The 25,899-nt window shown below is 46.5% G+C and overlaps 1 protein-coding gene across 2 annotated transcripts in view; it reads left to right on the forward strand.

The window, feature by feature from the left end:
• Positions 1-3,887: 3,887 nt before the first annotated feature.
• The window catches only part of USP42 (ubiquitin specific peptidase 42), a 38,184-nt gene continuing 16,172 nt past the window's right edge, over positions 3,888-25,899 (forward strand). The window contains exons 1-4 of one of the 2 annotated variants that reach the window (XM_069734238.1): positions 3,888-4,012; positions 11,058-11,283; positions 17,077-17,286; positions 19,523-19,633. In XM_069734238.1, coding sequence (XP_069590339.1) covers positions 11,067-11,283; positions 17,077-17,286; positions 19,523-19,633 — 538 coding nt within the window. In that variant the 5' untranslated portion in view covers positions 3,888-4,012; positions 11,058-11,066. Of the gene's footprint in view, positions 4,013-11,057; positions 11,284-17,076; positions 17,287-17,758; positions 17,916-19,522; positions 19,634-25,899 lie in introns of those variants that run through there. The other variant, XM_069734239.1, reaches the window with a different exon arrangement.

Genomic DNA, 25,899 nt, shown 5'->3' on the forward strand with positions numbered 1-25,899 from the left:
CAGCAGTCTACGACGCTGGAGCGATATTGTTACGACGCTGGAGCGTCACGGATCGTACCGTTGTAGCGATCAAAATTTCACTGTGTGACGGTACCCTAAGAGGGGAAGGTCACTGTCACTATGAGAAGTGCGGAGGCTCAAAGAGGAGACACTTGTCCTTCCGACCGACCGAGAAATCTGATCTGGGGAATCAGAAAAGGTTCCTTTAAAGTGCACAATCCCTGTGAGGAATGTTTCCCCTATACGGTGTCACAATTCTGTTCGTACACTCCTGTAACCCTTCACACCGCAGCCCATTTTCGTTTTTGCATTTCTGTTTTTTGCTTTCCGGAGCCATAACTTTTTTAATTTTTCAGTCAATAAAAAAAATATTTTGCGGGACGAGTTGTACTTTTGAACGACATCATTGGTTTTACCATGTCATGTACTGGAAAACGGGAAAAAAAATTCCAAGTGCGGTGAAATTACAAAAAAAAAGTGCAATTCCACAATTGTTTTTTTTTTTTTTTACCATGTTCACCAAATACTAAAACTGACCTGCAATTATGATTCTCCAGGTCATTACAAGTTCGTAGACCCCAAACATGTCTAGGGTCTTTTTAATTTAATAAAAAATTCAGTTTGTTAAAAAAAAAATGCGTCATTTTCAGAGACCTGTAGCGTCTCCATTTTTCATGATCTCGGGTTGGGTGAGGGCTTATTTTTTGTGTGCCGAGCTGACGTATTTATTCATACCATTTTGGTGTGGATACGATCTTTTGATCGCCCGTTATTGCATTAATGCAATGTTGCTGGGTCCAAAAAAAATGTAATATTGGTGTGTTTACTTTTTTTTTGCTACGCCGTTTACCGATCAGATTAATTATTTTTATATCTTAATAGATCGGGCGATTCTGAGCGCGGCGATACCATATGTGTGCATTTTTTTTTTACATTGGCACAGATCACTTTATGGTTTGATTGTGGCGCAGATCACTGTACTCTGCAGATTTGATTGTGGTGCAGATCACTTTATCCTCTGTGGATTTGATTGTGGCACAGATCACTTTACTCTGTGGATATGATTGGCACAGATCACTTTACTCTGTGGATATGATTGTGGCGCAGATCACTTTATCCTCTGCAGATATGATTGCGGCGCAGATCACTTTATCCTCTGTGGATTTGATTGTGGCACAGATCACTTTACTCTGTGGATATGATTGGCACAGATCACTTTACTCTGTGGATATGATTGTGGCGCAGATCACTTTATCCTCTGCGGATATGATTGCGGCGCAGATCACTTTATCCTCTGTGGATTTGATTGTGACATGGATCATTTTACTCTGTGGATTTGATTGTGACACAGATCACTTTATCCTCTGTGGATTTGATTGTGGCACAGATCACTTCACTCTGTGGATATGATTGGCACAGATCACTTTACTCTGTGGATATGATTGTGGCGCAGATCACTTTATCCTCTGTGGATTTGATTGTGGCACAGATCACTTCACTCTGTGGATATGATTGCGGCGCAGATCACTTTATCCTCTGCGGATATGATTGCGGCGCAGATCACTTTATCCTCTGCGGATTTGATTGTGGCACAGATCACTTTATCCTCTGTTGATTTGATTGTGACAGATCATTTTACTCTGTGGATTTGATTGTGACACAGATCACTTTATCCTCTGCGGATTTGATTGTGGCACAGATCATTTTATCCACGGTGGATTTGATTGTGACACAGATCACTTTATCCTCTGCGGATTTGATTGTGGCGCAGATCACTTTATCCGCTGTGGATTTAGTTGTGGCACAGATCACTTTACACTGTTGATATGATTGCGGCGCAGATCACTTTATCCTCTGTGGATTTGATTCTGACAGATCACTTTATCCTCTGTGGATTTGATTGTGACACAGATCACTTTATCCTCTGTGGATTTGATTGTGGCACAGATCATTTTATCCGCGGTGGATTTGATTGTGGCACAGATCACTTTATCCTCTGCAGATTTGATTGTGGCACAGATCATTTTATCCGCGGTGGATTTGATTGTGACACAGATCACTTTATCCTCTGCGGATTTGATTGTGGCGCAGATCACTTTATCCGCTGTGGATTTAATTGTGGCACAGATCACTTTACACTGTGGATATGATTGCGGCACAGATAACTTTATCCTCTGTAGATTTGATTCTGACAGATCACTTTATCCTCTGTGGATTTGATTGTGACACAGATCACTTTATCCTCTGTGGATTTGATTGTGGCACAGATCATTTTATCCGCGGTGGATTTGATTGTGGCACAGATCACTTTATCCTCTGCGGATTTGATTGTGGCACAGATCATTTTATCCTCTGTGGATTTGATTGTGGCACAGATCACTTTATCCGCTGTGGATTTGATTGTGGCACAGATCACTTTACACTGTGGATATGATTGCGGCACAGATCACTTTATCCTCTGTGGATTTGATTCTGGCAGATCACTTTATCCTCTGCGGATTTGATTGTGGCGCAGATCACTTTATCCTCTGCGGATTTGATTGTGGCGCAGATCACTTTATCCTCTGCGGATTTGATTGTGGCGCAGATCACTTTATCCTCTGCGGATTTGATTGTGGCACAGATCACTTTATCCTCTGCGGATTTGATTGTGGCACAGATCACTTTACTCTGTGGATATGATTGCGGCGCAGATCACTTTATCCTCTGTGGATTTGATTGTGACACAGATCACTTTATCCTCTGCGGATTTGATTGTGGCGCAGATCACTTTATCCTCTGCGGATTTGATTGTGGCGCAGATCACTTTATCCTCTGCGGATTTGATTGTGGCGCAGATCACTTTATCCTCTGCGGATTTGATTGTGGCGCAGATCACTTTATCCTCTGCGGATTTGATTGTGGCACAGATCACTTTATCCTCTGCGGATTTGATTGTGGCGCAGATCACTTTACTCTGCAGATTTTCTGTGACATCTTTTAGGCTACGTTCAGATTAGCGTTTCCCGACGCTGCGTCGGGAAACGCAGCGGCGACGCACGCGTCCCTATGTTTAACATGGGGGACGCATGCGTTTTTCTTGTTGCGTTTTCCGACACGTGCGTCATTTTTGACGCTAGCGTCGGACGCAAGAAAATGCAACAAGTTGCATTTTTCTTGCGTCCGATTTTCGTCAAAAAACGACGCACGCGTCGCAAAACGCAGCGTTTTTGCGTGCGTTTGCACGCGTTTTTTTCGTGCGTCGTGCGTTGCGTCGCCGACGCAGCGGCGCGCAACGCTAATCTGAACGTAGCCTTACTATCGCATTACCCATGATGCTGTTGTAACGCGCCGTATTGGCCATTCTCCAGTTTTGCCTTGTGTACTGCTGAAAAGAATACAAAATCTCCTAGAATCCGGCAATTCTGGAAAATGTCTTGCGCCCTGGTGTGTGGGGAAGACTGGAATGGAAAACAGGAAGGGTAAATAATGGCGGTCATCTAATAAGGGGGCAGAATGATTACCTGACATTTCCGGGGGTGCGAGCCCCAGTGTGCACTAGTCTGTGAACCCTAACCATTACCTATTAATTATCCCTTAATTAGCAGCTGCCGGTGATGCAGAAATGAATGTTCTAATGTTCCATTGTCAGACGGCGCTGCACCCGCACATCCGGCTCTGCGGCATTCTCCGCCTGCTGCTGTAACCTGCAGCGACGCGGGAAAGGGAAGTCACGTGCTTCGCCGACTGCCTGAGCCCAGCCTGGTCACATGACTCTGACGTCACCACCTGCCCCTCCTCGGATGGGCGCCTTTTGTTTTACGCACGGGCGACTCTCATTGGTTCTCGGGACAGACCTTTCACCAAGGCCCCGCCCCCACCAGTATCCCGCCTTGTTTCCGTGGTTACCCGGATATAGGCGGTGTGAGGTAAACGTCATTGTTGGACACTTCCCCCGGCAGATAGCGGCGGCGGCGGCTATGGAGGAGGCCGCGGACGGGCGGCGGGTCTAGGACGGTTACGCCATTCCCAGGTAACGTGGATACAGTGTGAGGGGGCGGGGTGACCGGCGCGTACGTGACAGCGGGGCCGGAGGGCGGCGCCGGGGCCGGTCTCCATGGTGAGGCCTGCGCTCGCTGCTGTGTAGGCCGCCTGCTGCTCGGCCCATTGTGCCGGCTCCGCGCTGCAGAGCTGTCAGCCGCCGCACTGCGTGACCGGGAGACCCGGGGAGGCGGCGAGAAGCGACAGCTCCCGGCCAGTGCGGCTCCGGGAGGGGAGAAAGACGCAGCATGGCCGCCGCAGTGTGACCGGGACACACGGGGACAAGTGACAGCTCCCGGCCAGTGCGGCTCCGGGAGGTGAGAAAGACGCAGCATGGCCGCCGCACTGTGTGACCGGGGCTGGATTCTTCGGGACACGGACCCTTTCATGCTGCAGAATTTTCTTCCTCTCCTTTCATCCAAGAGTCATTACTGTTAAGTTCTGTCATTTATATCAGTTTTTTCCCGCCTTTTGAACTAAAATTTATAAAAAATAAAATCTTTTTTTTTTTTGGACAGACTTTATATTTTCATAGATCTGTAATGCCAAATTGGTTTTGTTTTTTGTATTTTTTTTTTTATAAAAAAAAAAGCATATATTTTCCCTTTATATCTTAGATTTGTAACCATCCACCAATGTTGCACTATATGGTTAACTGTGGCTGCCTTTTCTTCAGCATTTGACCGCTGCAGCCAATCAGTGGCCGCAGCTGTCAAGTGTCAAACATGCCAGAAAGAAAGCAGTTGTTTGGTTTTCTGGTACAGATGATTTCTAATCCTCGCTCCCAGTGTGTTCGGACCGTCCCCCCTCTCTTTCTATACTGATAACATTGGGGTTTATCAATTTGTTGAGGTCACCAGTCAACCAGAAGAGAGAGAGAGAGGGGCTAGCTGCCAGCAGGAGGGGAGAGAGAGGGGCTAGCTGCCAGCAGGAGGGGAGAGAGAGGGGCTAGCTGCCAGCAGGAGGGGAGAGAGAGGGGCTAGCTGCCAGCAGGAGGGGAGAGAGAGGGGCTAGCTGCCAGCAGGAGGGGAGAGAGAGGGGCTAGCTGCCAGCAGGAGGGGAGAGAGAGGGGCTAGCTGCCAGCAGGAGGGGAGAGAGAGGGGCTAGCTGCCAGCAGGAGGGGAGAGAGAGGGGCTAGCTGCCAGCAGGAGGGGAGAGAGAGGGGCTAGCTGCCAGCAGGAGGGGAGAGAGAGGGGCTAGCTGCCAGCAGGAGGGGAGAGAGAGGGGCTAGCTGCCAGCAGGAGGGGAGAGAGAGGGGCTAGCTGCCAGCAGGAGGGGAGAGAGAGGGGCTAGCTGCCAGCAGGAGGGGAGAGAGAGGGGCTAGCTGCCAGCAGGAGGGGAGAGAGAGGGGCTAGCTGCCAGCAGGAGGGGGGAGAGAGGGGCTAGCTGCCAGCAGGAGGGGGGAGAGAGGGGCTAGCTGCCAGCAGGAGGGGAGAGAGAGGGGCTGGCTAGCTGCCAGCAGGAGGGGAGAGAGGGGCTGGCTAGCTGCCAGCAGGAGGGGGGAGAGAGGGGCTGGCTAGCTGCCAGCAGGAGGGGGGAGAGAGGGGCTGGCTAGCTGCCAGCAGGAGGGGGGAGAGAGGGGCTGGCTAGCTGCCAGCAGGAGGGGGGAGAGAGGGGCTGGCTAGCTGCCAGCAGGAGGGGGGAGAGAGGGGCTGGCTAGCTGCCAGCAGGAGGGGGGAGAGAGGGGCTGGCTAGCTGCCAGCAGGAGGGGGGAGAGAGGGGCTAGCTGCCAGCAGGAGGGGAGAGAGAGGGGCTAGCTGCCAGCAGGAGGGGGAGAGAGAGGGGCTAGCTAGCTGCCAGCAGGAGGCGGAGAGAGAGGGGCTAGCTAGCTGCCAGCAGGAGGGGGGAGAGGGAGGGGCTAGCTAGCTGCCAGCAGGAGGGGAGAGAGAGGGGCTAGCTGCCAGCAAGAGGGGAGAGAGGGGCTAGCTAGCTGCCAGCAGGAGTGGAGAGAGAGGGGCTAGCTAGCTGCCAGCAGGAGGGGGGAGAGAGAGAGGGGCTAGCTAGCTGCCAGCAGGAGGGGAGAGAGAGGGGCGAGCTAGCTGCCAGCAGGAGGGGGGAGAGAGGGGCTAGCTAGCTGCCAGCAGGAGGGGGGAGAGAGGGGCTAGCTAAATGCCAGCAGGAGGGGAGAGAGGGGCTAGCTAAATGCCAGCAGGAGGGGGGAGAGAGGGGCTAGCTGCCAGCAGAAGGGGAGAGAGAGGGGCTAGCTAGCTGCCAGCAGGAGGGGAGAGAGGGAGGGGCTGCTGCCAGCAGGAGGGGAGAGAATCCTATCAAATCAGCGGGGTCTTGTCCAGTGCAGGGGGATTTATCTTTCGATACGGCAATATGTAGTGGTTTCTGTTAGATCTACATCTGCACATCAATGTTTCTATCGAAGCTGGACCCATACTAGCAGCCAAGTCAGACGTAACATTTCTAATCCTGTAAAGAAGTCATACCCGCTCCTGGATAGTTATAAACGAGCCTTTTAAGGGGGTCAAACAATGCCTTTTTGTTTTTTGTTTTTTATAAAAATTATATATTTTTATTTTATTGAAACTTTCAATCAAACAAGATTGACAGCCCAGATCCAATTCAGACTTGGTAAATGATGGTATTGATGATGATGATAAAATAAATATTTAATAAACAATTATCAATAAAGCAATTTGAAATGTAATACAGTAAAATGATACTAAGAAACAGAATGAAAAATGCATTACCTAAGGAAGGGATAAGATCGCTGTTCTCTTTATTACCGTATATACTCAAGTATAAGCCGAGAATTTCAGCCCATTTTTTTTAGAATGAAATTGCCCCTATCGGCTTATACTCTAGTCATTCCCAGGGGTCGGCAGGGGAGGGGGAGCAGCAGCTGTCTAATAATACTCCCCTGCTCTTGGCGCGGTGCAGTCCCTGGTTCTCCGGCGCCGGCAGCTTCTTCCTGTAGTGAGCAGTCACATGGTACCGCTCATTACAGTAATGATTATGGATCCGGCTCTACTCCCATAGGGGTGGAGCCGCATATTCATTACTGTAATGAGCGGTACCATGTGACCGCTCAATACAGGAAGAAGCTGTTGGCGCCCGAGAACCAGGGACTGCACCGCGTCAGGAGCAGGTGAGTATAACACAGTGCACAATATTCACCTGTTCCACCGATGCGTCTTCCCCGTCCTCTGCAGTGACGCTCGGGTCAGAAGGTGCGGTGACGCGATTACTGTGCTCGCTGCCTGAATGTCAGTGCGGAGGATTGGGAAGACACAGCGACAGCCGTCGGTGGAACGCGGAGCGGTGAATATAGCAAGTGCAGGGGGCCTGAGAGGTGAGTATGTAATTTTTTTTTTTTTTTAATCGCAGCAACAGCATATGGGGCAAATGTCTGTATGGAGCATCTTATGGGGTCATGTGCAGCGCTATATGGGGCAAATATCTGTATGGGGCCATGTACAGCGTTATATGGGGCAAATATCTATGGGGCCATGTGCAGCATTATATGGGGAAAATATCTGTATGAAGCATCTTATGGGGCCATAATCAACATTTGTGAAGCATTATATGGGGCATAATTTAATATGGAGCATCTTATGGGGCCATAATCAACATTTGTGCAGCATTATATGGGGCATAATTTAATATGGAGCATCTTATGGGGCCCATCATGAACTGTGTGGAGCATTATATGGGGCTCCTGATTCAATATGGATATTCAAAAATACTTAAACTACTGATGTCTCAGTTAATTTTACTTTTATTGGTATCTATTTTTATTTTTGAAATTTACCACTAGCTGCTTCATTTCCCACCCTAGGCTTATACTAACTCGAGTCATTAAGTTTCCCAGTTTTTTGTGCCAAAATTAGGGGTCTCGGCTTATACTCGAGTATATACGGTAACTAGAAAAGAGGCGCTGGTCTAGGTGGTCTTTCAGACCCTCCATTATGCACCAGGCAGTATTAATGGAAGAAGTTACAGTACTTCTTTTCTTCTGAAGGGCAGAATTTTACAATAAATTGTTTCCACTTCAAGAGAAATTTTCCTGCTTGCGACTCTTTATTACTTACTGTACTTCATCTCGCTTTTCAACCTCAGTGCAGTGTTTCATATGGACTATTAATTCTGGGATGGAGAAAGTAGTGGGTTCCAGAGAGTTTAAGAATAATTTTTTTTTAAAAAAACTGTAAAGTATGTATACGTTTTGGAGGGCCCTTGAATTAGTTGGTTTCTACATCCAAGCTGTATCAGTAGTGTAAAAGGGTTAATTGTGGAGATAAAGCGCAACGGAGAGGCCCAAAGTGTAACAGCAATATCCCAAACCAATTTCCAAAAGGAAGCTATCTTGGGGGCAAAAATCCACAGACCGTGGAATAAGTCGGATTTAGGGAGGTGACACTTGGGACATGCAGTTAATCTGTAAGTTCATTCATTTGTTCAAACTGTAAGCAATGGGACTGGGGAAAGTTGTATTTTGCTACACCGTTCGGTACATGTAAACTCCTTTTTGATCCTTTAATGAGTCTTTAAGGAGGTTATCAGTACCTCTTAAGTCTATAATGGCAGGTGAGCGGCACTAATCACCATGCGCTTGCACTTACCTGCCAGGATACATGCACGGTCAGCAGGTATTTTGCGCCTTTACTGTCCGATGTGGAAGTCAACAGCTCTGCACTACCCTTTTAGAGAGGACCTGTCCTTAGGTGAAAGGTGTGTGTGTGTGGGTTTTTTTTTTCTTTCTTTTTCTTTTCTCGCATCTTCCCAGAGTCTTTGTGGGGGGGGGGAAAAGTAGAGAGAAGATTAACAGTGATATGGAGGAGTTGTGGGTGTCTGGTAGGTAAGTTTTTGTTTTAAGACCAGCATGAGGGCCAGTTTTTAACTAATATATAAAGTAGTTTACAATCTCATTTAAAAACCGAGACTTAAAAAAAAATATCTGATCCAAAGTATCTATGATCATTAGTTGAGCAAACAGATTTGAAGTATCCTGCTCCAGTGGCCACCAGGGCTGCGGAGTCAGTAAGCCAAACCTCCCACCCCAACTCTTCAATTTCCTTGACTCCGACTCCCTCATGCATGGCTTGTGTTTAAGTGATACATTTACTGTAGTAAAATGGTAACATCAGGCTTTTCATCACCATTATGATACAATAATCTAGCTATTTAGTTGCCTTAATCTTGTTTTCCTGGTCACTCTAGCAGTTCTGAGATGAGTGCAGGGCTGCAGGCATTCCTTCCCAGCGCCTTTTTCCGATGATTTGTACAGGAGCAGCGCCACTATTGAGCATGTACATAAAGTGCAGCACAGATTCATCTCAACTAAAAGCAAAGATCCTTTGATCAGGAACAGAAGACATTTCATAACGTTCCCAAATTCTTATGAAAATATTTACAGCACATCCTGCATTGTACTACTGTACACAATTTATTTATTTTAGGAGTTGTTCTATTTTATACCGACTCCACCACTCCGACCCTCCAGCACTGGTCGGTAATCTGTGGCATTTGGCCCAGAGCCCTGCAAACCTCCTGCTACCTGTGATATCCCTTGAGATTAATAGATCACCGTGACATCATTGCGCTGCACACATGGTGTCGTGGTGCCCTAGTAATCAGAAGCGACGCTGGAGATGTAGCAGATAGCAGCCGGTTCAGAGGGATCTGATCTTGTGCCCACAGACTGCCAGTATGACTGCTGGAATATGGTACTATTGATCTTTTTGCTCAGTTATTGTGTTCATTGTATAAGTCTCACTGAAGGGTCGGACATTGACTTGTAGGGTTGCCACCTCCCTTCGGTGGTACTTTCTTAAAGGGAACCTGTCACCCCCAAAATCGAAGGTGAGCTAAGCCCACCAGCATCAGGGGCTTATCTACAGCATTCTGTAATGCTGTAGATAAGCCCCCGATGTATCCTGAAAGATGAGAAAAAGAGGTTATATTATACTCACCCAGGGGCGGTCCCGCTGCGGCTCAGTCCTATGCGCGTCGCGGTCCGGGGCCTCCCATCTTCTTACGATAACGTCCTCTTCTTGCATTCACGCTGCGGCTCCGGCGCAGGCGTACTTTGTCTGCCCTGTTGTGGGCAGAGCAAAGTACTGCAGTACCGCAGGGTCGCGCTTAGTAACCCGATGTTTACCCTGGTTACCATCCTAAAAGCAAAAAAAAAACAAACACTACATACTTACCTTCCGCTGTCTGTCCCCGGCGCTGTGCTTCTCTGTACTGGCTGTGAGCACAGCGGCCGGAAAGCACAGCGGTGACGTCACCGCTCTGCTTTCCGGCCGCTGTGCTCACAGTGAGTGCAGGAAAGCAGAGCGCCGGAGGACAGACAGCGGAAGGTAAGTATGAAGTGTTTGTTTTTTTTACTTTTAGGATGGTAACCAGGGTAAACATCAGGTTACTAAGCGCGGGCCTGCGCTTAGTAACCCGATGTTTACCCTGGTTACCAGTGAAGACATCGCTGAATCGGTGTCACACACGCCGATTCAGCGATGTCAGCGGGAGAGCCAGCGACCAAATAAAGTCCTGGCCTTCTAGCCCCGACCAACGACATCACAGCAGGATTCTGATCGCTGCTGCGTGTCAAACTGAACGATATCGCTATCCAGGACGCTGCAACGTCACGGATCGCTAGCGATATCGTTTAGTGTGAAGGTACCTTAAGTCCCGCGGCTTGGTGATTCACAGCAGCCGATCATTTGCATGCAACTTCCCATCTGCTTGGTTTCCCTCTATCTCCACCCACCTTTGTTGATTGACAGCTCTGACTTTATACATCCACAGATGGGTGGGGATGGATAGAAACCAAGCAGGTGGGAAGGTGTATATAAATGATCCACCGACGTCCTGTGCTTGGTTTGAGCAGTCATTCTGTGCTGCTGACGATCTTCAATGACTATCTTTCATAGCGACGTATACTACTTTGTGTACTTTTCTCCCATGGAGCATTGCCAATAAAACTGAATGCACAACTGACCTGCTTTAGAGCTCCTTGCATCTAAAACATTCTGTATACGGTGATGGGGCTGAATTATAAAATCTTATCTTTTCTTATCTTTTCCCAGTGTCAAATCATGACCATAATAGATAAAGTGTCTTCAGTAACTGCAACATGCCGAAACCAGCTATACAAGCCAATGGCACCATCTGGAGACAAAGACACCGGTTCGCCAATTTGGGGTCCAGTATCCTCCCCAGCTAAAATCTCTCTTGGACCAGTACCTGGTGCTGCCGTCTATTCAAGCTCCTATGTTCCTGAAAAGCCTGTGCCTTCAGAGCAGAGCGATCCACGTAAGACCCCGCTCATGTGCAGATTTCTTTTCACATTTTAAAGGACAAGTAATAGCGATGCATTTTCTTAAAACTTAAGTGAAGCTGTTAAGGTGGCAATATGTGTACATTAATGTCTTGCTGGCTTCCACAACCAAATGTATAAGATACTAGAAAGGCCTATATATTTAAGGTGATCTGCTTTATAGGACGGGTCCACCAACCTTTCTTACTTTGATACCCACATTCGATGCAAATAAATCTTTGAAGCCCCCTGTTTACCTTTTATTAAAGGTTATTATTCCCCCCTTTTTAAAGTAATAATTAAAGTGCTCAATTATAGATTAATGATACCTCTTCAGTGCTTAGAAAATAATGCCGCCGTATAAAGTAAAAATGGCTTCCACTTTAACCCCTTAGCGACCGCCGATACGCCTTTTAACGGCGGCCGCTAAGGGTACTTAAACCACAGCGCCGTTAACGTTAAGTCCATAGCGCCCCCCAGAGGCCGATTTACTCCGGGGTCTCGGCTGCCGAGGGTAGCCGAGACCCCAGAGAACATGATTCGGGGGGTTTTAACCCACCCCGCATTTGCGATCGCCGGTAATTAACCGTTTACCGGCGATCGCAAAAAAAAAAAAGCGATCTCTTTTTAATTTCTCTGTCCTCCGATGTGATCGCACATCGGAGGACAGAGAAAAGGGGTCCCAGGTGGCCCCCCAATACTCACCTAGCTCCCCCGATGCTCCCGGTGGGCGCCGCCATCTTCAAAATGGCGGGCGCATGCGCAGTGCGCCCGCTGGCCGGCACCGGGAGAATCTTTGGGGTCTCGGCTGCCGGGGGTAGCCGAGACCCCAAAGAGCATGATCGGGGTCGGTATTACCGACCCCTGTTTTGCGATCGCCGGTAATTAACTGTTTACCGGCGACCGCAAAAAAAAAAAAGTGTAATTCTCTGTCCTCTGATGTGATCGCACATCAGAGGACAGAGAAATAGGGGGATTCGGGGACCCTAGCATACTCACCTAGGTCCCTGGATCCTCTTGCTGCTCCTCCTGGCCGCCGGCAGAAGAACATGGCGGACGCATGCCCAGTGCGCCCGCCATCTGTCTCCATCTGCCGGCCGGCAGGAGAACAGCAGTTGGGGCTAAAATTAGGGTTAGGGGTAGGGTTAGGGTTGGGGCTAAATTTAGGGTTAGGGTTGGGGCTAAACTTAGGGTTAGGCTTCTTTCACACTTACGTCGGTACGGGGCCGTCACAATGCGTCGGCCCGACATACCGACGCACGTTGTGAAAATTGTGCACAACGTGGGCAGCAGCTGTAGTTTTTCAACGCATCCGCTGCCCAATCTATGTCCTGGGGAGGAGGGGGCGGAGTTACGGCCACGCATGCGCGGTCAGAAATGGCGGATGCGACGTACAAAAAAACGTTTCATTGAACGTTTTTTTGTGCCGACGCTCCGCCAAAACACAACTGATCCAGTGCACGACGGACGCGACGTGTGGCCATCCGTCACGATCCGTCGGCAATACAAGTCTATGGGCAAAAAACGCATCCTGCGGGCACATTTGCAGGATCCATTTCTTGTCCAAAACGACGGATTGCGACGGAATGCCAAACGACGCAAGTGTGAAAGTAGCCTTAGGGTTGGGGCTAAAGTTAGGGTTAGGGTTTGGATTAGGGTTGGTATTAGGGTTAGGGTTGGCATTAGGGTTACGCTTGGGATTAGGGTTAGGTTTGGGATTAGGGTTAAGGTTAGGGTTGACATTAGGGTTGTTTTGGGGTAAGGGTTGTGATTATGGTTAGGGTTAGTGATTAGGATTATGGATCAGGTTGGGATTAGGGTTAGGGGTGTGTTGGGGTTAGGGTTGGAGCTAGAATTGGGGGGTTTCCACTGTTTAGGTACATCAGGGGGTCTCCAAACACGACAGCCAATTTTGCGCTCAAAAAGTCAAATGGTGCTCCCTCCCTTCTGAGCTCTGCCGTGCGCCCAAACAGTGGGTTACCCCCACATATGGGGCATCAGCGTACTCGGGATAAATTGGACAACAACTTCTGGGGTCCAATTTCTCGTGTTACCCTTGTGAAAATAAAAACTTGGGGGCTACAATATCTTTTTTGTGGAAAAAAAAAAAATATTTTTTATTTTCACGACTCTGCATTCTAAACTTCTGTGAAGCACTTGGGCATTCAAAGTTCTCACCACACATCTAGATAAGTTCCTTGGGGGGTCTAGTTTCCAAAATAGGGTCACTTGTGGGGGGTTACTACAGTTTAGGTACATCAGGGGCTCTGCAATCGCAACATAATGCCCACAGACCATTCTATCAAAGTCTGCATTCCAAAAAGGCGCTCCTTCCCTTCCGAGCTCTGCCGTGTGCCCAAACAGTGGTTTACCCCCACATATGGCGCATCAGCGTACTCGGGATAAATTGGACAACAACTATTGCAGTCCAATTTCTCCTGTTACCCTTGTGAAAATAAAAACTTGGGGGCTAAAAAATCTTTTTTGTGGAAAAAAAAAATATATTTTTTATTTTCACGGCTCTGCATTATAAACTTCTGTGAAGCACTTGGGCATTCAAGGTTCTCACCACACATCTAGATAAGTTCCATGGGGGGTCTAGTTTCCAAAATGGGGTCACTTGTGGGGGATTTCTACTGTTTAGGCACATCAGGGGCTCTCCAAACGCGACATGGCGTCCGATCTCAATTCCAGCCAATTCTACATTGAAAAAGTAAAACGGCACTCTCTCTTCCAAGCTCTGCGGTGCGCCCAAACAGTGGTTTACCCCCACATATTGGGTATCGACGTACTCAGGAGAAATTGCACAACAACTTTAGTGGTCTAATTTCTCCTGTTACCCTTGTGAAAATAAAAATTTGTGGGCAAAAAGATCATTTTTGTAGAAAAAATGCGATTTTTTTTTTTCACGGCTCTACGTTATAAACTTCTGTGAAGCACATGGGGGTTCAAAGTGCTCACCACACATCTAGATAAGTTCCTTAACCCCTTACCGGCATCGGACGTACTATACCGTCCGATGCCGGCTCCCCTGCTTTGATGCAGGGCTCCGCGGTGAGCCCGCACCAAAGCCGGGACATGTCAGCTGTTTTGAACAGCTGACATGTGCCCGTAATAGGCGCGGGCAGAATCGCGATCTGCCCGCACCTATTAACTAGTTAAATGCCGCTGTCAAACGCAGACAGCGGCATTTAACTACCGCTTCCGGCCGGGCGGCCGGAAATGACGTTATCGCCGACCCCCGTCACATGTCCGGGGGTCGGCGATGCGTCTCCATTGTAGCCATAGAGGTCCTTGAGACCTCTATGGTTACTGATTGCCCGTCGCTGTGAGCGCCACCCTGTGGTCGGCGCTCACAGCACACGTGCAATTCTGCTACATAGCAGCGATCAGCAGATCGCTGCTATGTAGCAGAGCCGATCGGCTTGTGCCTGCTTCTAGCCTCTCATGGAGGCTATTGAAGCATGGCAAAAGTTAAAAAAAAAAGTTTAAAAAAATGTGAAAAAAATAAAAAAAACATAAAAGTTTAAATCACCCCCCTTTCGCCCCAATCAAAATAAATCAATAAAAAAAATATCAAATCTACGCATATTTGGTATCGCCGCGCTCAGAATTGCCCGATCTATCAAATAAAAAAAAGTATTAACGTGATCGCTAAACAGCGTAGCGGGAAAAAAACTCGAAACGCCAGAATTACGTTTTTTTGGTCGCCGCGACATTGCATTAAAATGCAATAACGGGCGATCAAAAGAACGTATCTGCACCGAAATGCTATCATTAAAAACGTCATCTCGGCACGCAAAAAATAAGCCCTCAACCGACCCCAGATCACGAAAAATGGAGACGCTACGAGTATCGGAAAATGGCGCAATTTTTTTTTTTTTTTTTTTTTTTTAGCAAAGTTTGGAATTTTTTTTCACCACTTAGATAAAAAATAACCTAGTCATGTTTGGTGTCTATGAACTCGTAATGACCTGGAGAATCATAATGGCAGGTCATTTTTAGCATTTAGTGAACCTAGCAAAAAAGCCAAACAAAAAACCAATGTGGGATTGTACTTTTTTTGCAATTTCACCGCACTTGGAATTTTTTTCCCGTTTTCTAGTACACGACATGCTAAAACCAATGATGTCGTTCAAAAGTACAACTCGTCCCGCAAAAAATAAGCCCTCACATGGCCAAATTGACGGAAAAATAAAAAAGTTATGGCTCTGGGAAGGAGGGGAGCGAAAAACGAACACGGAAAAACGAAAAATCCCCTGGTCATGAAGGGGTTAAGGGGTCTAGTTTCCAAAATGGTGTCACTTGTGGGGGGTTTCCACTGTTTAGGTACATCAGGGGCTCTCCAAACGCGACATGGCGTCCGATCTCAATTCCAGCCAATTCTGCATTGAAAAAGTCAAACGGCGCTCCTTCACTTCTAAGTTCTGCGGTGCGCCCAAAAAGTGGTTTACCCCCACATATGGGGTATTGGCGTATTCAGGAGAAATTGCATAACAAAATTTATGGTTACATTTCTGTTTTTACACTTGTGAAAGTAAAAAAAATGGTTCTGAATTAAGATGTTTGCAAAAATAAGTTAAATGTTCATTTTTTCCTTCCACATTGTTTCAGTTCCTGTGAAGCACGTAAAGGGTTAATAAACTTCTTGAATGTGGTTTTGAGAACCTTGAGGGGTGTAGTTTTTAGAATGGTGTCACACTTCATTATTTTCTATCATATAGACCCCTCAAAATGACTTCAAATGTGATGTGGTCCCTAAAAAAAAAAATGGTGTTGTAAAAATGAGAAATTGGTGGTCAACTTTTAACCCTTATAACTCCCTAACAAAAAAAAATTTTGTTTCCAAAATTGTGCTGATGTAAAGTAGACATGTGGGAAATGTTATTTATTAACTATTTTTCGTGACATATCTCTCTGATTTAAGGGCATAAAAATACAAAGTTTGAAAATTGCAAAATTTTAAAAATTTTCGCCATATTTCCGTTTTTTTCATAAATAATCGCAAGTAATATCGAAGAAGTGTTACCACTAACATGAAGTACAATATGTCACGAAAAAATAATCTCCGAATCAGCGGGATCCGTTGAAGCGTTCCAGAGTTATAACCTCATAAAGTGACAGTGGTCAGAATTGCAAAAATTGGCCTGGTCATTAAGTACCAAATTGGCTCTGTCACTAAGGGGTTAAAGGGAACCTGAGACATGGAAAAATAATCTATCCGAACTCTGAGCCCCCTCATCCCCAGTTGACTTGACGTTTTTTAGCATCTAAAAACAGAGGAACCAATACAGTGATTTGGACACTGACCTCCAATGCATGCCCCGCCATCTTGAAAGCAATCTGCGTCTACACATTTTGATCAGTATTTGTATGCGAAAACCTGGAGTGTCTCCAAAACACTGAGCAGGTGTCAATCTTTCAGTTATAGTTTTCTCTGTAATTTCCACTCTTGGTTTTGTCACAATCACTGATACAAAAGACTGACGTGTGAATGAAGCCTTATGTGATTTGTCATCAAGACATTGTCAAGTGACTGGAGTCGCACTGCTTCTGAGAACCAGTCGTGTCTGTTTAGGTAGAAAACCATGTTCTCTGATGTCCAGTCAGGTCACAGTTTCCCTGACCTGAATGCAATGGTGTTGGACGTGCCCATCCTATGAGGCTGTTGAGTTTGGGGCAGGAGACATTGTGGTCTTTACTTCTGGATTTAGCCAAGCGATTGGTAAAAGATTAGAGTGCGCCTTGTTAAATATCACCATCTTTTTTTGTTATGTTTTTCTTTTCAGTATCGGCCGTTCCTGGAGATGGCATAAATCCACCACAGAAGATCCTTTTCCCGACGGAGAAACTGAGACTGAAATGGCAGCGGATACAAAAGGTTGGAGCTGGTCTCCAGAACCTTGGCAATACTTGCTTTGTGAACTCTGTTCTGCAGTGTCTAACATACACTGCGCCTCTCGCGAACTACATGCTCACTCGAGAGCACTCCAAGACTTGTGAGTATGACTCCTCCTGTACGTCTCACTTTTGCTCAGCCGGTTAGTGAGGTCGGGCTGCCCCCTGTTCAGCTTTTATGGCTGCCAGACTACTCTTGGCATGCTGTTCACCGTACCTTGCTCAACAGAATGCTGGGTGTTGTAGTAATGCGATAGCGGCTGGCCATCAGGTGGTTGTTTCCTCCCGTTTTTTAAGCTTTTAGCAATTAAGTATGGGGAATGGCGTCCTACAGGCGCACCTCCTTCACTAGTTCTGTAGTGGGAAGCCTGAAAGCCTGCAGCAAGGGAAATTGGAGGAAAGTGGGTTGCTTTTTTTATCCAATTCAATTCCTACTTCTGATTTCCCGTTTCCTTTAATGTTTCTAGCTGTAAGTTCTTGATGCTAAGCAGCACTGGCTTCAAGCAAGATTGCAACCCATTGCTAAACTTGTCCACTATAATCCTTGCCAGTGTCAGCAAACTTGCCCCGCTGTGCTGCAACCATTAAGTCCTTCCTTGAGCAAAGGCTCAGGAGAGCAAACGCTCACGTTATCTTGCTCTTCAACACCAACAAGCTAATTTGGAGTTTTTTGGCCCTGGACTCAAGGAGCAGCCCAGGATATGGATGATACAGCCACCATTTTGGGCAGGTATATATGTTCTGCACATCCAACAACTACCACCTGCAATAATCTCTATTGGTTTGTTTCTGTGCCAAGCTTTCTTGTGGTGGAACAGCGCCCATTGAGTACCCCCTCTATATGCCCACGTTACCCGCCCATGCTGTATACATAGCAGAAATAATATGTGCACAGACGCCAGTAACCTTAGAAGCCCATTAATTCCCTCTAAAGCCCAATTCTTGCAGAAACACAGGAATGGGATCAGTTAATTAGACGGTAGTCCTTTTATTTTAATTCATTGCCCTCTCTGCACTTGTTTCAGCCTTTTGTTTTTTTCTTTTCTGTACAGTTATTCTTGGCTACAAGACCCCATACCTGTATACCCCAATGATTTCTAAGCCAATGGTTACATAGCAGCAGTATCGTGAACCCTTTATGCTGCTTAGCGGACCTGACTCTTGTCTTGCTGTTTAAGAGGAAATTTATAGGTATTGATATTTGGTATCATTAAAGCCTTTCCCCTTTCCATTTTTCTTATTTTCCATTTATGTTGTAGCCTATGCAAGGGTTAATAATTATAGATAACAAACTTATTGACTCGCATTGGAAAAGAAAGGAACATTGTTATCCATATAGATGTCTGTACTATGACCATATGTCCCTATGGGATCAGTTTTTAGTTTCTGTGGGACAGTAGCCACTACTTGACAACCTCTTATATTAGACCTAATGTGCTCAATTATCCCACCCCTCCAAAAAAAAAAAATCTAGAAGTTTGCCCTTGACTGACATCACTCCGACAGATATTGAAGGCTGCAGCCTTTACGCAGCATCCCCAAGGCCATTGTTAAAAGGGTTTTCTGGTAGCGCAGCGGACAGCACCTATTAACTGTCCAATGCATAGTACGGAATTCATACGATTTTGTAAAACTCATGTTTTTTTCCGTGTGTTTATTTTTTTATGGATGTGATTTATTTTTGCTCTCTGTTGACTTCTATGGCCACAAATCGGCCTCTGGTAAATACACGCTCCATTTTTTTATTTTTACATCATTGGGCGTAAAGACAAAAACAATTGATCTGGTGAATTGAACCATTACCATGTGATGAGTGTGCCGACAGGATTGCTTTAGTTGTAGAGTAGGATAACAGACGGCCATAAGGGGTCTCCTGAATTGGCCCTAATGTGTAGACTAACTGGACGTCATGGCTGGTAGCATCCAGTCACTTTCTCCAAAGTGTTCCCACTCTTCTCTCCTGACATGGTGGTCTTAGTAAGTCCCATCTCGGCAATACTGGAGCACCTGCATTGTGTTCCTGTTATTCCTTTTGGAAATAATAGTGAATTGACAACCGACACTGCAGAAGTGTCTAGTAAAATAGACTTGTCTTGAGAGAGATCAGTTTTTGAAGATTTGTTTGTTGAAAGTAGATGATGTAGACCTACTAGTTGAAGACCAGCAGATAGAACTTACAGGTCATGGACTAGGACTTTCTCCATGGAGATTTCCACAGTGAAACTGTTTAGTCCTCGGTAAAAAAACTGAAATGGTTTTATTATTGGATATATGGAACTTTTTTAGTCTTTCCAGATGCTAATGGTTTTTTTTTCTCTTCCATCTATTTGCTTTCAGGTCGTGAACAAGACTTCTGTATGATGTGTGTGATGCAGGCTCACGTGGCTCAGACCCTTTGTAACTCCGGAGGAGTCGTCAAGCCCACTAGTGTTATCAATGATCTGCGACGTAAGTTTGTATCTATCACTTCCTAAAACACAAACTATTTAAAAAAAAAAAAAATAAAAAAAAAAAAGGACATTACCCACGTTCAGAGTCACCCTGGGTCTTCGTAATATTTGCTATTGTTATTTTTTGGAGATGGGAATACCCTGTTACGGTGCATGTGCCTCCCCAGTAATGATGGCGGTTGCATTAGATCTTGGGTGGGGGAGCAAGTCCCTGAGAGAAGAGCGTCTTGTTAGTCAGTGATGAGTGGCCGGCGGGGAAAGCGACCATAGAGCTGTAAGCGCAGGGCCACTTGTGGCTCATTAAGATAAAAAATTGTACCCAGTTTCTCTGGAATATGGTAAAGATTGCTAACATGAATTTATTCAGCATTACTTAACACAGATGCTTTTAGTTTAGGTACAGGTTCCCTTAAAGAAGCCCTCCTATTACCCTGCACTTGCAGCTCTCTAGCATTACCTGGCATTGGACAAACTCTGAAAACACTGAAATACATATAAAGCACTACTTCAACTTAAAAGGTCCACTACTACCACTGCTAGGACAACCCCCTTCATGATCTGAATGGTTAGCCCGAATAAAATAAAAGCCTGTACGCTCCTCCTGTACTGACGCTCCTCCTGTACTGGCGCTGCTCAAGCCGTGTCAGCACTCGTGGTCCTGGAGCTCTCATGCGGTGTTGTGACACGTGGTGCCCAGTGCCCAATCAGCACTGGTGTTAATATCTCCGCACAAAGGCGGAGACAGACACCAGTGCTGATTGGATGCAGGGCTCACTTGTCAGAACAACCACACGAGAGCCCTGGGACCGCGAGTACCGACACTGCAGGAACGGTGCCATCACAGGAGGGGAGTATAGATTTTTTATTTTATTATTATTATTTTATCCAGGCCAAACATTTAGTTCAAGAAGGGGTTGTCCAAGTAGTGGACAACCCCTTTAATCTAGATAATAATTTGAGGTACATAAACCTGCTGACAGGTTCCCTTTTTTAAGTTTTGTTATTGCTATAATTGTGCAGACCTGGAGAAATGAATGTTGGGGTCTTTTTACCACAAAATGTACGCTAGCAAAACAATTGTAGAATTGCGCTTGCTATTCCCTACCACCACATATACACTACCGTGTAAAAGTTTAGGGTCACTTAGAAATGTCCTTATTTTTGAAAAAAAAGCATTTTTTTCCCAATGAAGCTAACATGATTCAGAAATACACTCTGTATACATTGTTAATGTGGTAAATGACTATTCTAGCTGCAAACGTCTGGTTTGTAATGCAATATCTTCATAGGTGTATAGAGGCCCATTTCCAACAACCATCACTCCAATGTTCTTATGGTACTTGGTGTTTGGTAACTGTAATAAGGCTAATGGATGGTTAGAATACCCTTGTGCAAGTATGTTAGCACAGCTGAAAACAGTTTGGCTGATTAGAGAACCTATAAACCTGACCTTCCTTTGAGCTAGTTGAGAATCTGGAGCATTACATTTGTTGGTTCCATTAAACTCTCAAAATGGCCAGAAAAAAAGACCTTTCATGTGAAACTCGACAGTCTATTCTTGTTCTTAGAAATTAAGGCTATTCCATGCAAGATATTAAACTGAAGATTTCCTACAATGGTGTGTACTACTACCTTCAGAGGAGAGCACAAACAGGCTCTAACCAGAGTAGAAAGAGAAGTGGGAGGCCTCGCTGCACAACGGAGCAACAAGACAAGTACATTAGAGTCTGTAGTTTGAGAAATCGACCCCTCACAGGTCCTCAACTGAAGCTTTATTCAATAGTACACGCAAAACGCCAGTGGCCACATCTACAGTGAAGAGGCGACTCCGGCATGCTGGCATTCAGGGTAGAGTGGCAAAGAAAAAGCCATAACTGAGACTGGCTAATAAAAGGATAAGATTGATATGGGCAAAAGAACACAGACATTGGACAGAGGAAGATTGGAAAAAAGTGTTATGGACAGACGAATCCAAGTTTGAGGTGTTTGGATCACACAGAAGAACATTTGTGAGACACAGAACAACTGAAAAGATGCTGGAAGAGTGCCTGACGCCATCTGTCAAGCATGGTGGAGGCAATGTGATGGTCTGGGGTTGCTTTGATGCTGGTAAAGTGGGAGATTTGTACAAGGTAAAAGGGATTTTGAATAAGGAAGGCAATCACTCCATTTTGCAATTCCGTACCTTGTGGACAGCGCTTGATTGGAGCCAATTTCATCCTACAACAGGACAATCACCCAAAGCACACCTCCAAATTATGCAAGAACTATTTAGGGAAGAAGCAGGCAGCTGGTATTCTATCTGTAATGGAGTGGCCAGCGCAGTCACCAGATCTCAGCCCCATTGAGCTGTTGTGGGAGCAGCTTGACCGAATGGTGCGCAAAAAGTGCCCATCAAGCCAAACCAACTTGTGGGAGCGACTTCTGGAAGCATGGGGTGAAATTTCTCCAGATTACCTCAGCAAATTATCTGCTAGAATGCCAAAGGTCTGCAATGCTGGAATTGCTGCAAAGGGTGCATTGTTTGACAAAAGCAAAGTTTGAAGGAGAAAATTATTATTTCAAATAAAAGAAGGATTTTTGGTATTCACCGTAAAAAATTTTCTTGGAGCCTTCATTGGGGGACACCATGGGTGTATGCTGCTGTCGCTAGGAGGCTGACACTATGCAAAAAAAGGAAAATGGCTCCTCCGCAGTATACACCGACAGGCAGGAAGTACCTCAGTTAGTGTTAAAGCAGTAAGAGAAGCAACAAAAACTCAACATATGTACCAATCCAACAACGGAGGCACATAGACCAAATAATGGTACAACATATGTACCATTCCAACATGAAGACACATAGATAAAATAATGGTACAACATACCAAATAATGGTACCACATATGTGCCAATGCAACAACAAATGCACACTAATGGTACAAACAGTTAGGGAGGGTGCTGTGTCCCCCCAATGAAGGCTCCAAGAAAGAGATTTTACGGTGAGTACCAAAAATCCCTCTTTCTTTATCGCTTCATTGGGGGACACGGGTAACCATGGGACGTCCCAAAGCAGTCCCTAGGGTGGGAAACGTGAAGATTCAAGGAATAAATGGGCTCGGGTCGGTCAGTGCAAAACCGCCACCTGCAGCACCTTCCTTCCCAGGCCTGCATCAGACGAGGCATGGTATGAACCCTGTAAAGACTAACAAGAGGGCAAATATTACCAGGTTGCGGCCTTACAGTCTGGAAAGCCAAATCCTGGTGACGAACAGCCTAGGAGGTCCCTACTGCAGGGCAGAGTGAGCCTTCAGCCCCAGAGGAGCCTGCACCATCGGAAGAGGCTGTTTGTCCTGAAAGCGGACTACCTCACGGCAATAGAAGCTAGGAGGCCTTTTAAGGCAACCTTCAGAGATGATGAGCAGGGAATCAGATTGACGAAAGGGAGCAGTCCTTGAAAGGTAGACTCGGAGAGTTGTTATGGAATCCAGCTTGTAGAGGGACTTCTCCAGGGGATGGACTGGAGAGACACAGAAGGAAGGACAATGACCTCCTTAATGAGAAAGGAAAAGACCACCTTGGGAAGAAAGGAAGGGCCAGGCCCGAGAACCACCTTGTCCTGATATAGGATCAGGAGCGGGGAACGGCAGGACAATGCCGCTAACTTAGAAACTCTCCTGAAGGACCTAATTGAACAAAAAGAAATGTCATGTGTTGCATGGGCTAAAACACGGGGCGCGCTGCGGTGTGCCTAAGACGAGATTAAAATCCCATGGATTTATCGGAGGACAATAAGGAGGAGCCAGGTGGGCGACTCCTTGAAGAAAACGAAGAATGAAAGGAAAACTGACATGGGGACCAGACCCTTTTCCATACTCCACCAAAAGAAGGCCTTTCAGTATTTGTAGTAGATACGCAAGGATGCTGGTTTCCCGGTCCCAATCATGGTCTGAATGACCAGGCAGGGAAAAACCAGCCTCCCCCAGGACTATGGCCTCAACGGCCATGCTGTTAAAGACAGAGACTATGAACTCTGGTGGAAGAGGGAACCTTGAGAGAGAGGATCTGGATGGCCTGGAAGCTTCGAAGGGGCGTCTATGAACATATTCACCGGGCCTTTCTTGGCCAATCCGAAGATAACAGGAATATAGGGATCCCTTCTTCCTTTTCACAACTCTCGTGCCGAGGGGAGAGCCGGAAAAGGAGAGAGCAGATGGAATTGTGACTACGATCTTACTAGAGCATCGCAACAGGTGGCTAGCAGGTCCTGGGATCTGGCTACGAAACAAGGAACCTTGTGGTTTATCCGAGACGCCACGAGGACAACGTCCGGAGAGCCCCATTTCAGCATATATGGATGAAGACAGAGGGGCTGAGCCATTGGCTGCCCGAAGCGAGGCCCAGATGGCTCAGAAAATCGATTGCCTGGTTTCCTACCCTCGGAATGTGCATGGCTGATATGGCAGAAACATTACGCTCTGCCTCTCGCAGAATCCTTGTTAACCCTGACTTCACTTGTTTGATGCGAGTACCGCCTTAACGGTTTATGTAAACCTCAGCCGTGGCATTGCCTCTTGGGCGTTCCAGTGTCTCTGCGCTGTGTGACGAAGAAAAAACTGCTCCGCAAAAGATGACTGGCGTTGGTGAAAACCTGCCACTAGAGAGGAAAGAGGAACTTCCTTTATAGAACTGATGTCGATGGCGTCACCAGATGAAACACTGCCTCAATCTGAGAGGAAGAAGTACAGGATTGTCCGTGGAGATGACCATGGAACTGGGCAAAAGGAACGGTTTCCGAGGTGACAATCCATTTCCCCTAGAACTCCTATGCAGGACCATAGAAGAGAAGCTGATCGCTTTAGAGTACAGAAACCCCTGGCAGAGTGATGAAAAACCTTCTCATTTGAAGGAAGAGACGGGCTTGGGTCATGTCGAACCCATACTTAGACCAAGTACTGAGCAAAGGTGAGGGAGGACTTTTCTCTGTTTATAATCTAGCTGAGATGTTGCGGTCTCAGCGGGACAACTCATTGATCAGAAGATTGTTTAAGTAGGGAAATATGAAAAATCCCTTGGATAGAAGAATGACTCTGACTGCTGCCATGACGTAAATAGTCTGGGAGCAGAGGCTAGGATGAAGGAGAGGGCCGTGAACTGATAAGAACCCTCCTGGATCGCACATCATAGGAGCCTCTGAAGCTAAACACAAACAAGAATGTGAGAAATTATTCCGAGTCCATGAAAGTGATTACCGAACTTAGTTACATCGTCCTGAAGAGACAGGACCGAACGTGACCGGTAAACTGCTCGAGGACTAAAAACGGAGGAGTGTTCCGCCTTTCTTCGTGACTAAGAAAGAATAGAATAGAACCCCGAGAACAGCACGTTCCTGGGGACAGGTAATATCACTTCTGTGAATGGCAGGTAAAGACTGCTGGAAGAACTGCTGGGGCCTGCGACGTATGTCTTGACGGGCGAAAAAACAAAAGGAAACCTCTTCCTGGGGGAGAAGAACGTTCGATATTGTAGCCGGAGGTCACTATCTCTCTCGAGGTTGAAGCAACCTTTTCCTATTAAAAGGACATTAGGTTTGGACCGGAAAAGCGAGGTGTTTTTCCCCCGCCAGTGGCATCCGAAACTATTGATCCAGCTTGGATCCAAAAGATCTAGACTTGGAAGGCAAAACCAGTGAGGCTAGAGAATGCGACGTATGGCAACGATGCTGCCGGTAGTCGTGACGGAACAACCAGCCGCATCAAAAGGGCAATCTGATCAGCCAGATCTGGCCTCCCATCTGGAGGAGCGGCCGCTAGAATACCTTGACGAAGTATTCTTGCCCCCAACAGACGTGGAATTTGACACCCAGGTGTAGGCAAATGTGGGGCAGAGAGAGAGATGCCAGCTGCCTTCAAGGCTGACTTAACCAAGGATTCAATTTGTTTATCTGTAGAATCCTTAAGAGATGCACTGATCAGTAGAGACAAGGCTGTCTAGGCAGACAGGCGAGAAGCAGGCGGATCTACCTAAGGGTACCGTCACACAGTGGCATTTTGATCGCTACGACGACACAATCCGTGACGTTCCAGCGATATACTTACGATCTCGCTGTGTCTGACACGCTCCTGCGATCAGGGACCCCGCTGAGAATCGTACGTCGTAGCAGATCGTTTGAAACTTTCTTTCGTCGTCAAGTGTCCCGCTGTGGCGGCATGATCGCATCGTGTAACAAAGGTGTGCACGATATTGTATACGATGTGCGCATAGTAACCAACGGCTTCTACATCG

The sequence above is a fragment of the Ranitomeya imitator genome, chromosome 7 (assembly GCF_032444005.1).
Source record: "Ranitomeya imitator isolate aRanImi1 chromosome 7, aRanImi1.pri, whole genome shotgun sequence".
Classification (NCBI taxonomy): Eukaryota; Metazoa; Chordata; class Amphibia; order Anura; family Dendrobatidae; genus Ranitomeya; species Ranitomeya imitator.